The sequence below is a fragment of the Pseudopipra pipra genome, chromosome 22, assembly GCF_036250125.1.
Source record: "Pseudopipra pipra isolate bDixPip1 chromosome 22, bDixPip1.hap1, whole genome shotgun sequence".
Taxonomy (NCBI): domain Eukaryota; kingdom Metazoa; phylum Chordata; class Aves; order Passeriformes; family Pipridae; genus Pseudopipra; species Pseudopipra pipra.
In genome coordinates this window covers 7947205-7959306 of record NC_087570.1, presented here as the reverse complement: position 1 = coordinate 7959306, position 12102 = coordinate 7947205, and the positions used below count along the sequence as shown (strand labels likewise).

The window sequence follows — 12102 nt, the reverse complement described above, 5'->3', positions numbered from 1 at the left end:
TACCGGCGGGTGGGCGTCATGGCCACAGCGCCCGACCTTGGGCCCGGACCAAAATCCCCCTTTTCCCCGTAGGATTCGGCCCAAAACGCCGTTTGCCCCGTAGGGCCCGGCCCGGCCCCAGCCCGTCCTGGGCACCATCTTTCCGTCTAGAGTTCCCGTTGTGTCCTTGGTAGCCCTCTTCTCCCTCAGGCTATGGCAGCATTCCCATCTCCTCGCAGGTCCCCGCGTTGGGCCCACAGCGGCCGCTCCGCTGCCCTCAGCGCTCTCGCCTCAGCCGTGGTAAGAACCCACCTGTGCTGCAGGACAAAGTCTCTCACTGCAGGGTTGGGTACATCCAGTGGACACCTTCCCGTGTAAGTTTTTCCTGGCAGAGGTCCTGCATCACCTCAAGATGAGGAAGAACTTTATGCTGAGGGTGGCATAGCACTGGAACAGCTGCCCAGGGAGGGCCTGGATTCTCCCTTTCTGGAGACATTCCAAACCCACTTGAACACGTTCCTGTGTTGCCTGCTCCAGGTGACCCAGCCTTGGCAGTGGGATTGGACACCAACAATTCTGTGATCTGTGCTGTCTGGCCTCATCAGGCCTTGAAATGAGGTCCAGGCTTGTGAAAAAACAGCTGTTGTCAATCCCTGTTGATGTCTCAGAAATCACCTCATTTTATGAGCAACCCAGGCCCCCCATCATCCTGTTTATTTGGGAAAAGGAGCTGAATAATGTTAGCAAGATCATTCTGTCATATTCAAGAAGTTACTCCATACAAGAAGTTGATAATTAGAATTACAAAATCATGGGATGGTTTGGGTTGGAAGGGACCTTAAAGCTCATCCAGTGCCACCCCCTGCCATGGGCAGGGACACCTTCCACTAGCCCAGGTTGCTCCAAGCCCCGTCCAACCTGGCCTTGGACACTTCCAGGGCTGGGGCAGCCACAGCTTCTCTGGGGAACCTGTGCCAGGGCCTCCCAACCCTCACAGGGAAGGATTTCTTCCATATACATATATATATATATATATATATATATATACACACACACTATTTTTTCCCCTAATTTTAGAGTTTGTGGGAAGGGTTCCCAATTATTTATGGGATGTTGGCCCACCCTGAACTATGCTACACCTTTGTGGAGCCAGGAGCATAAGTGTGAATGTCTCCAAAGCTACTATAATGAATTTTATGTTGCAAATGTTGTGTAGGCTGGCTGGAAGGCATTCTCTAGAAGCCTTGTGAAAAAACACAGCATGTTTTTCAAGTACTAATCTTCCCATTCACACTGTGAGACAATTTTTAGCTGTGGTTACTTGTTTTAAGTGCTGGCAGTTTTCTTTATCAAGGTGGAGGAGGCTCTGCTGCTTCATAAAACTGGAAGTTCTTTAACAAGTCAATTACAGACTAAGGCAACAAATAGAAGTGAAAAGTCCCTGAAGTTGGCACAATTTTATTAAGTTGTGTTTTTTGAGGTCTTTCATTTGTCATAAAAGCATAATTGGTCTTGATCTGGAGTAAACATGGAAGATTTTTACCTTTAATTGGTTTAGTTCAACTTCTTCACATGTCACTGAAACAACCACAATTACCTTTTATTTTTACTTAGTTATAAATATAAATGGCTGCTTTTAAAACTTTTTTTTGAAAGGCACATGGTTAAACTGAGCCCTTGGAGGTTCAAGAGGTTTAGCTGGAGAAGGCAATTCTTGTTCTCTAAGGGGATCTTCATTTTCTCTTCCTCCCCCTGCAATTTGCTCAAATCAGTCTGCGTTGCTGCATAGTTGGTCTCCAAAATAGAACCATGCATCGAGTTACTTATAAAAATATCAACATGATCCAGCAGTTTTTTCCCTGAATGAAGACAGAAGTGTTTTCTGAAACCACTGCCCCAGTGGTGCCAGCTCCACCCTCCCATTTCCAAACAGCTCTGGAAAATATCAAGAGGGGAAAGATAACTTGAAGACTCCAAATAATTCTTGAATTTTCATCCCCAAAATTAAATTCCTGAGGGCAGTGTTTAAAACCAACACAGAAATGTGGTCTTCTCTTGGCAAAAACAAATGTTCAGTGCAGGCCAGTGTAGTCTCACTTCACACTTACTCATTTTCAGGCTTTTGGGCTCCCTGGAAAGCTCTGTTTTTTGGGATGAAGGAAGCGGTGGTGAGCGAGGTGCTTCATAGAGGGTCATTGCTGTGTCTCAGTGTATCCTGACAGCCTCACCTCAGAACCTGGTGCATTAAACCCTTTCCAAGGGGATGGAATAGTTCAGGGTAATTGTTTTGAACGTTCAGCTTTCTTTGGAGAAATCACTCTACTGCTTTTAAATCCCACAGTCACTGAGTGATCAGAGGGGGCTCTGGAAAACGTTATCCATTAAGGATCTAGAGCGCATTCTCTGCACCCCTTCCCACCCCAGGGAAAAATTAAGGCAGGAGGAAATGTGTCCAAAGACAGGCTTTTCTCTCCATTGCTATAGTTACTTGGCAATTAGACCCTTGCAGTGCAATATTGAGTATTTATTGTTGTGTAACTCCAAGGTGATGTTTAGAACGTGCAGTTTTGAAAAACCTTCTTTACATTTTACAGCCCAGCATGTGTTGTCCCAGGGCTCCTTCCCTCCCTTCTCCCCTCACGCTCTCTTCTCCTTTCTTTCCAGTAAATAAATGTATAAAAGAATAGAGGAGGTTGAATGAAGCCAGAAAGCTTCAAAATAATTGCTGTATTTCTCTGATGGAATTAAACTTTTAGTATGTTCAGAGCTTGTAGCATCAGTTTTCTTAACTGTATACCCGGCTTGAGTTGTGTATGGAATTAGGAAGATTCCTCACAGACTAGGAGTTAGATATTGGTTAGGTTTTCAGCAGGTGGCCATCAGACAACCCAGAGGCAGGACTGGGAATCTCAGATGAATAAGTACAACTATTTTTCTTCAAAATTGCTCTTTCCCTGGTGTGTAGTGGAAGAAGCCATGCAGAGGGCACCGCCAGTGCTGTGTCCAGTTCTGGGCCTCTCACTTTAAGAAGGACATTGAGAGGCTGGAGCATGTCCAGAGAAGAGAATGAAGCTGGGGAAGGGTCTGGAGCACCAGGAGCAGCTGAGGGAGCTGGGGGGGCTCAGCCTGGAGAAAAGGAGGCTCAGGGGGGGACCTTCTGGCTCTGCAACTCCCTGACAGGAGGGGGGAGCCGGGGGAGGGGGGGGGTCGGGCTCTGCTCCTGGGCAATGAGTGACAGAAAAAGAGGAAACAGCCTCAAGCGGTACCAGGGGAAGCTCAGGTTGGACATCAGGAGGAATTTCTTCCTGGAAAGGGTGGTCAGGCACTGGAAGGGGCTGCCCAGGGAGGTTTGGAGTTCCCAGTCCTGGAGGTGCCCAAGGAAGGCCTGGCCATGGCACTCAGTGCTCTGGGCTGGGGACAAGGTGGGCATTGGGCACAGGGTGGACTCGATGATCATGGACGTTTTTTCCAACCTTAATGATTCTGTGATTCCATACTTGCATGTGGAGAAGAGGAGCTCCTCTGGAGCTGCACCAGCCAGAGTTCAAACCCTTTTCAACAGAACAGACTTTCTTTTAACCATTAGTTCTGGTTGTCTGTAATGCAGGACAGGATGGCTCACCCTCACCCCAACAGATTTTGTTTTAAAACTTCCTAGCAAGTTTCTTTTAAATCTTGAACCTTCCCTAGGCTGAGTGTATCACCTCTTATTCTGTTTTTTCAAAGAATCCTATAGCATCTCTCCTCTCATTTCCCATGGGATACTAATATGTTCTTGCTCTCCTCTTTTACAAAGAATACTCATGTAACTTCTCCTATAGTTTTACACAATATGAATCACCTCCCCCCCACATTTATCATTTATTTTTCTGTCAAGATCTGCATAGGAAGGCAGTAGAGTAGGAGTTGTCTGCTTGAAATGGTTGACACAGCCTTGGTGTGGGCCCCACTTGCTTTCTGTACTTCCAGAACTCTTTTTTCATGTTCCAGAGAGCTCAGATGTGGGCAGGAACCTCCAGCTCTCAGACTCCATGCTAGTGTGTTGGATTTTAACTCCCAGACACATGGCACATTCACCAGCAGGCACTGATGCCTCGTTTTCTCTTTGAAAACCTTTCAGCTACCCAAGCAACGACGACAAAAAGTTTAAGCCTGAAGTCGAGTAAAAAGAAACCCCTTCTCAGCAGGACTTTGCCCTGAAATGGGAAAGGTGCCAGAGACTCCATTAAGTCTCCTGTTCTATCCTTATTGATTTTATGTGGATGGCAGTTGGATCCTGTGGGGATGAACAATAGTCTGAAGGCTGAGTTGACTTGCAGGAGGGACAGCTTGTGATGCAGTGAAACACCACTCAGGCTTTTCATGTTGATCACATTCCCGTTAATTAGCACATTTTGTGTCTGTGCTGATGTATTTCCAGACCACTTTTGTTGGATTCAGTGGGTGGTGCTGGTTCCAGCTGTCAGGTATGGCTGCTTGAGGCAGAAATTGGAAAAATGGAACAAGATGTGTCACAGCTCATTGTACTAATTCTGCTTTCTGCTGCTTTAGCTGTGAAGATGAAGTTTGCACCCAAAATCTCTGGAGGAAAGCACTTGCATGGAAACACTGACCTGAGTTTTTGCTAACTCCTAAATTCCAGGCAAAAGCACTGCTGTGACATTTCTTGTCTTTATTTGCGGTGTACTATTTTGTGATCATTTTTTAGATTAGTAGACATAGAAAAACTCCTCGAGTGCTGTATTGATGAGGTTTTTTAAGGACTAAGCCATGAAAAAGGGCTATTTTTCAGCCTTTAAGCATGTTTTTCCATTCGTCCGTGTCTCTGGCTAATTCTGTACAGATTCTAACTAGTGAACCATGACTATTGTATTAAGAAAGAATCCAGGCCCTCACAATTCTTTTGGCTGGTATATCAGCAGGCTTCAAGTGAAGTGCAACGTGTCAAGGAAAGAGTAAGGAAATAGAAAGTTTTGTTTCCTTCTGGTGTATTTAATCAGCTTCTCCTTGATTCTTTTTTAATGACAGATATTATTGTTACAGTTAATGACCAGGTTTGACAGAATGTTGTCAATACTCTTTGCTCAGGCTGAAGACATTTGTGAAGGCTCTTGTCTGTTAAGATTTCTCTGCTGAAAATATAAAGTTAAAGGAGAAGTTGCAAGCAGAGAAATAAGCAGCATCCTAGGAAATGCAGCTAAGTGGGACGTGCTGGAAAACTTGGGATCCCAAAAGTCCTGCAGTGCATGGACATCTTGGCTGCTGATGGAGTGGAAAAAGTCGGGTTTAACATTCTTAGTGCAGGGATGGGAATACCTCAAACCTCACACTAAACAAGCAATATGTTGTTTTTCATTAAACATGGCATTTAGATTTACTCGGTTCCTGTAGGAAATGGGGGAACTCTTAAAACCTTCATATTCCAAGAGTGCACTCAGCAAAGCTGCTTTGGAATTGCAATGGGAGACTTTTTTTATTGTTTGTGTGCTATTTTGACACTGTGTACAAAGATCTCCATAGTGAGAACAATCTGTGGCTTGAACACAGAATTCCAAGACGTTGGGTAGTGTTGTAGGTATCTTTTTCCTATATTACTTTCCAAGAAACGCTCAGTTTTCAGCCTCAAATCAAGTGATGCTGCTGGTTTACTGACTCTGACTAATAAAACCCAGCAAGCTAAACTTTACCATTGCTGGAAGACTCTTGCAGCATAAATTCAATTTATGAGAACTCTTAATAAAAGTTTACATACCTTTCAAGTGCCGTGAAAGAAAATGGGCAATGTGACCTAAAGAAAAGGCTTAAGATGTTTTTTTATTAAAAAAATGACTAGTTAGTGAAGTATGAAGGTTTTCTCTAGGATTTTGTTCCTAAGCACGTTCTCACAGTCCCCCTTGGTCCTGGAGAAATGCTGGAATAAACAAAATAAACAGTGTTTCACCATGCACGCAGGGGGATAAAATAAAAACCACAGCGTGCTGGACCACTAAAGCTTCAGGAAGTTCTGGCTGAATGCGAAAAGTACTTTGTAATGCTAATAAGTGTTTATCCTTTTGCTTCCTTGAGTGTAATCAAATGTACAGGGAAAGCACATGGATTTTAGAGCTGCTGATTGCAGGATCAAAAGCCTTGTTATTAATTGCACATGAATCCGATGTTGTTGGGCCGTTAAGCCATCAAGTGACATCATTGTTTGCTTCCTTTGTTTACAGACCCTCATTTTACAGAGGGGTGATGCCTCACACGAAGCCTTTTGAGCACTTTGTCCCGTTTAGGTGGGTGATTCCACGCCAGGAGGTTTGGGAAATGCCCGAGGTACAGGTAATGCCAGCTCACAGCACTGGGATTTATGGAATATCCCTGAATTTGCTGTATTTGGTGCCAACCCCTCCACAAATCCCGACAGAAGGCAGGATGGTAGGGACATCCATGGATTTTTTGCCTGCTGGGATCCACTCCACACTCCAAAGTGGAGCCTGCCGGGGAGAGAGTCCCTTCCTACATCTTAATAAACAAACAACCAAAATTCCCTGAAGCCTGTCCTGCTGTAAACAAGCAAAGCAAGCAGCTGGTCCTCATTTGAAAAAAGATGTGACATCAATTTCAGAAGGAATCTGCAGATCCTCTTAATGCAGATATTTTTGGGGAAAACAAAAAGCAGCTGTTTATTCTTCTTTATACCTATTAGCAGGAAAACAAAATCCAGGATGCTTGTATGTCTTCCGCTAAGAAAAACATCCTCTTGGCCTTGACATTCATTTGGATCTCAAATTGTTTAAAATGTACTGGGCTGCCTAATTCTGCTCCTGCTCTGCCTCTTCAGCAAGCAAATAGGAGCTGTTTCTGTCCAAAACTAAAAGCTACTACAAGTATAGTTGTCATTGAATAAATTGCATGAGTTTTGTGATAAAAATAAGGAAGTTTTAGAAGGGCATTGTCAAATTTAGCAATTCTGGCTTCCCAGTCCCAAGGAAGGCACACACGTTAGATGTGTGGAGCCCTGGAAAATGAATGAATTATCTGCTCTGTGTAATGAACAGGTTTGCTTTTCTTAATTACTGCCGGGAGGCAGCTCTGAGGGAACATAAGGACTGGAGGAGGATCTGGGGATTACAAAATAGGAACCGCTTGGGATTGCTGCATCTTACAAACTGGGGTTTAGGAGGTTCGGCTGAGGAGCAGGGGCAAAGAAGGGAATTTGGAGGCGCTTGAGCCTTCTGAGGTCATGTGGCTGCTCCACTAGACATTGCAAGGTCATCTCCCACCTCTGGGTTTATTTGGTAGTGGTTATTGATGGAGTTCAATGCGTTTTTGTGTTTCTCTGAAGCAGTAAAGCTCCTGTTTATCCTGAGATCATTCTCCTGTTTTCTCTCCTTTCCTTCCTGGGTTCATTTTGTTCCTGCACTAAGAACACCGGTGAGAGCTGCTAGGTCTGCATGTGGTCGTGCAAAGTCATGTTTTACAGTTCTGTCTCAAGCTGTTGTAACTGGATCCATGTCCAAGCAGTTCCCTTCCCTAGAAACTGGGGTTGTCCTTTTCAAATGGAAAGCTGTGGCTGGTTTGGCCTGTTAAGTTAAGGAGCTGTCAGAGCTGTTATCTCCTACAAGGTCCTGTTTGGTATCTGATAGAACTGAGCCATAAACACCTGTCTGAGTCCATCTTGGTCACCTCCTGTGGGGAGGATGTTCCACAGTGTCATCTCCAAGGGAAAAGCCAAGTGTGACTCCTGGTGTCAGCATTTCCAGCTTCTACAGCAAACCAAGGGACGTAAACGGAATAATGGAAGGACTTTTGGCTCACCACAGCCAAGTCTGCAGTGCAGAGAGTACCAGTGGAAGGTTCTTGGGGTCCTGGTGCCAAAACTGTGGTGAAACACGAGCAGAATTGTTCCAAAAGAGCTGCAGAGGAAGGTGGTGCATAGCAAATCCAGCGCTTTCCTGGGGTAACTGGCTGTGTTGTAGCTCTAACATTCCCAGGTCCACACTGAGCACAAATCAGGAATCTGGAGTCAGGATGTCTTACCTGAGATCACTGAAATGTGAATTAGTCCAGTAACAGAAAAAAATGTTTATTTTGGGACAGCTTGAGCAAAGTAGAAATGTTTTATCTGCTCATAAACCCTGATTTCTGTCTTGTATTTGGAATCCTGCTCCAGGTCACCTCCAGGTCACCTTGCCTTGGCAGGTGGGTTGGACCAGATGACCTCCAGATGTCCCTTCCAACCCTAAATATTCTGTGATTCTGTGATCCCTATCAGAGCTGCCTGAGCCCTGAGGGCATCAACCTATGTCAGCATCTGCGCAGCTTCCAGCAGGCACCTGCTTGCTGAATTTCCAGAGAACGCCGAACACTTCCTTTTCAAACTAATTATCCCTGGCCTTAAGCAGCCGGAGGCTGATTGTTTTTCCGTGTCACTTCAGAGCTGGCGGATGCATTACAGGCAGCACCAGCAGTGACGTGTGAAGTCCAGTTTACCTCTGTAAAGCCCAATTCTAAGCGCTGGTGCGGTTGCTACACGTTGCTACGGAGCTGGCGTCTGCCTTCGTTTAGCCCTAAGGGTCATCTGAGTGCGTTTCAAGGGCCGCAGGCGCTGCAGCGCGGACGCTCCGGCACCGACTGACGGCCGGGCCCGCGCTGGGGGCGCGCCCCCGCCAGGCCCCGCCCCTGGCCCCGCCCCGCCCGTGATTGGCCGCCTATCGCAATTCCGCGCGGCACTTAGTGCCGCCCTCCCTTCTCCCCCCCCGCCAGGCAATGGCTCCTCCCGCCCCCCCCTCCCCGCGGCAATGGCTCCTCCCGCCCCGCCGCGCTCCATACTTGGCGATGGCCGGCGAGTCGCGCGCTGATTGGTGGAGCGGGCGTGGGGCGGGGCCGGCGCTGACCCGGATGTTCCCGGCCGGGCGGCGGCGGAAGCAGCGGACGGGCCGCGGCCTCTCAGCGACAGCGACGGACCGGGAGGCGCCGCCGTTCTACCGCCCCGCGCACCCGCCCCGCCGACATGGTGAGAGCGGCACCGCGCCGGCACCGCGCCGCGCCACCCGCGCCCGCACCGCCGCCGCGCACCGGGGGACCTCGCCCGGCCTTCCCCCGGGGCGGCGAGGAGGGAGCGGGGAACGGAGGGACGGGCGGTGCTGCCGGGGCCTGGGGGGCGGGAGGGCCTCATCTCGGCAGGGCCCGCCCGGTGCGCCGCTGCCCGGTCCTTGCGCCCTGTCCCGGGCGGTATTCCCGGAGGGAAGGCTGTGGAATCCCGGCGGGAGTGGTTCCGCTTTGGCGGCGGCTGGTACCGCCCGGGATATTGCTGGGCCCATCCACTGTTGCTGCTGTGCTTAAATTCAAATTCTCTCTCCCCGTCGGGAAGAGGGATGGCTATTCGCTGTGCTGGGAGCTCATGGAAGCTGCGAAATACAGGAAAGCCAGCGCAGCCGGAACAGGGGGTGCTGCAGCCTGCTCCTCCACCGGGCTCAGAACTTTCCTTCCCCCACGGAGAACCTCCAGTTTCCTCAGCCATGTAGAATAATCTCCATCCCGCCGTGTGTTTCCTGGATTAGCCCAGGGCACAAACCTTTGAATTTGGTGCTGTGTGGAGGGAGCAGATTCCATCGGCTCCGAGCCAGGGCAGGGATAAAATGGGGGCTGCCCAGGCCCTTCCCTGAATTCGTGGACAGGGGCTTTTCCACAGCCTCCTCATGGATGGAATCACTTGTAGGAAATCACATCACCTTATGCTGTTTAGAAATTTATAGTTCAGGTTTTCCAGCATAACAATTTCAGAATGTTCAAATGTATTTAGTTTGTAGAAGAACAACCCTGAGCCCAGCAATACAAATGGTGTTAACCAAACAAGTGTGATCCTTGACTTAATACCTTCAACCATAAGAATTTCAGAGTCAGTGCTTGTATGTTTTTTGCCACCTGTATCATGCAGGATAAAGATATTTAGTGTCAGGTGAAAGGTGAAGAAGAGTGGAGATCAAAGTTCTGCTCCTCTCATTGGTTCAGGTGCTGTATCTGACTTCTGACAGGAGGGAGCATCTTATTGCAGTTGTGTAGCTTATTTTAACGCAGTGAAATCTCTAAGTGTGAGACCTGACTGTGGAATTTGAAATTGGGATTCCAGCAGACTATCCTGACTTCTGCCATGGCAAAATTCCTCACAGGAGAAGAGGGCAAGGAAAACAAGGAAGCCTCAAGTAACATAACAGTGGTGGTACCGACTTCCTTAAGGGGATATAAAACCTGCAGTCAGGGTTTCAGTGTAACTGTGCCAGTCTTTTGAAAGAAGTAGAGCACAAATCCTTTGGAAATTTCCTGAGTGTTAAAAGCTTATACTGCCTTCTGATATTTTCATGTTTAGTCATGGAGATCACGGCAGGAGAAATTTGATCAGAACTTCCAACAGCATGTGGTGATTTCCAATATTGAGTGGACTTCAGGGAAGAACCTGCAGCTTCCAGTTTCAACTCAAGTGCAAACCCAGACTTTCGGGTGCTTCCAAGATCTCTAATTTTAGCAGTCTGAGGCGAGGATACAGAAATGGATCATTAAAATGATGAAATGGCCCTTTCATTGCAGAGAACAGCTGGGAGCAGCTGGTGTGGTGCAGCATATTGGGTCAAACACCTTCTTGGTACCACAGGGTACCACAGGGTTACCAATATCTGTGCAGAGCAAAGATGGGAACCTTTGTTTCAAGTCTGTGCTCCCAGGGAGCTGAAGGGAGAACTTGGAACTGTGTCCACATTTCAGTCAGGTGCTCAGTGAAACAGGGCAGGGCAGCATATGAAGCTTGAAAACTGCCTGGATGGATGTGTCTTCTGAGCTAAAAATAAACAAAATGCACTGTTCAGGGAAAGCAGGACTTGGGAGAGTGGATCTACTGAGATTTCTGGAGTTGTGGGCTATGAATGGATGGAATCCAGTTACTCTTTGTAAAAAATAAAACCCTTTTTCCAGGGTTACATAAACTGGTGTGATTACGTTAGCAGGGATTTCTTCTACTATGCAACTGTTGAGGAAAAGGAGGACAATTTTAGGAAAATATATGATTCAATCAACCATAAAGTCAGTCTGTCTTGTGTAGTGCTGGCTGGCATTATCCTTGTAGGATTTTTGAGGCAGCTGAGAAGTGCAGAGACATGGCCCAGAGTGTGTGGTGTGACAGTGGCACGCAGCACACAAACCTCAGGAGCTGCTCAGAGTCACACTGTTTTTCAGGGAAGGGGTTGTTTGTCTGGAATCAGCCCATCTCTAACCTGGCTGTGTCTGTTTTGACACCTCCCATGTGTGAGAGCTCAGGAGATGTTTTCAGTGTCCACAGCAAGTCCTTTGCACCTTGTGCCTTCTAAGAAACACCAACTTCAGCTGTTTTGTGGAGTCTGTTTTATTAGCCAAGCCAAGAGTGTGACCTTAGCTAAATGTTGTCCTAAACGGCAAATTCCCAAAATAATCAAGACAGAGGATATCAGTGGGATAGGGAATACTGCCATTGCACTGATGCTTAATCTTGTGGTTCAGTAGGGAAGGAAAAGCATTCACAAGTTGAAGTTGTTCAAACAGGATTTCCTCATATGGTAAATATATGTGCTGATATGGGACTAGTTGACATCTGGGAGTGAAACAAAATGAAAGTGCAGCTCAGCTCTTTTGAATGCCTATTTTTAGTCTTTATTACTGTAGTTGAGTTGAGAAATGACTTTCTTTGGGAAGGAGACATTGCTGCCCTATTCAGTTTCTGCTTCCACAGCTGTCAGTTTTACTTTCCTTCCTTCCCTTGACTTCCCTGTGCGAAGGATGTCTGGGGAACTCGGAGTTGCGCATCATCATGCAGTGCTCCCCAGTGCTCTGTACTGGGCCAGTTTGGCTTTGATGGATCATTGAATCCCAGAATGGTTTGGGTTGGAAGGGACCTTAAAGCCCATCCAGTGCCAACCCCTGCCATGGGCATGGACACCTTCCACCAGCCCAGGCTGCTCCAAGCTCCGTCCAACCTGGCCTTGGACAATTCCAGGGATGGGGCAGCCACAGCTTCTCTGGGCAACCTGTGCCAGGGCCTCAGCCCCTCCCAGGGAAGAATTTCTTCCCAATATCCCATCTAACCCTACTCTCTGTCAGTGGGAAGCCATTCCC

The 12102-nt window shown here is 47.4% G+C and overlaps 1 protein-coding gene across 5 annotated transcripts in view; it reads left to right on the top strand.

The window, feature by feature from the left end:
- The window catches only part of CAPZB (capping actin protein of muscle Z-line subunit beta), a 66622-nt gene that overhangs the window by 559 nt on the left and 53961 nt on the right, over nucleotides 1–12102 (top strand). Inside the window, exons 2-3 of one of the 5 annotated variants that reach the window (XM_064678896.1) lie at nucleotides 219–353; nucleotides 6192–6300. In XM_064678896.1, the coding sequence (XP_064534966.1) occupies nucleotides 6214–6300 (87 nt within the window). In that variant the 5' untranslated portion in view covers nucleotides 219–353; nucleotides 6192–6213. Of the gene's footprint in view, nucleotides 1–68; nucleotides 354–6191; nucleotides 6301–8837; nucleotides 8978–12102 lie in introns of those variants that run through there. The other 4 variants (XM_064678893.1, XM_064678892.1, XM_064678895.1 and 1 more) reach the window with 4 other exon arrangements.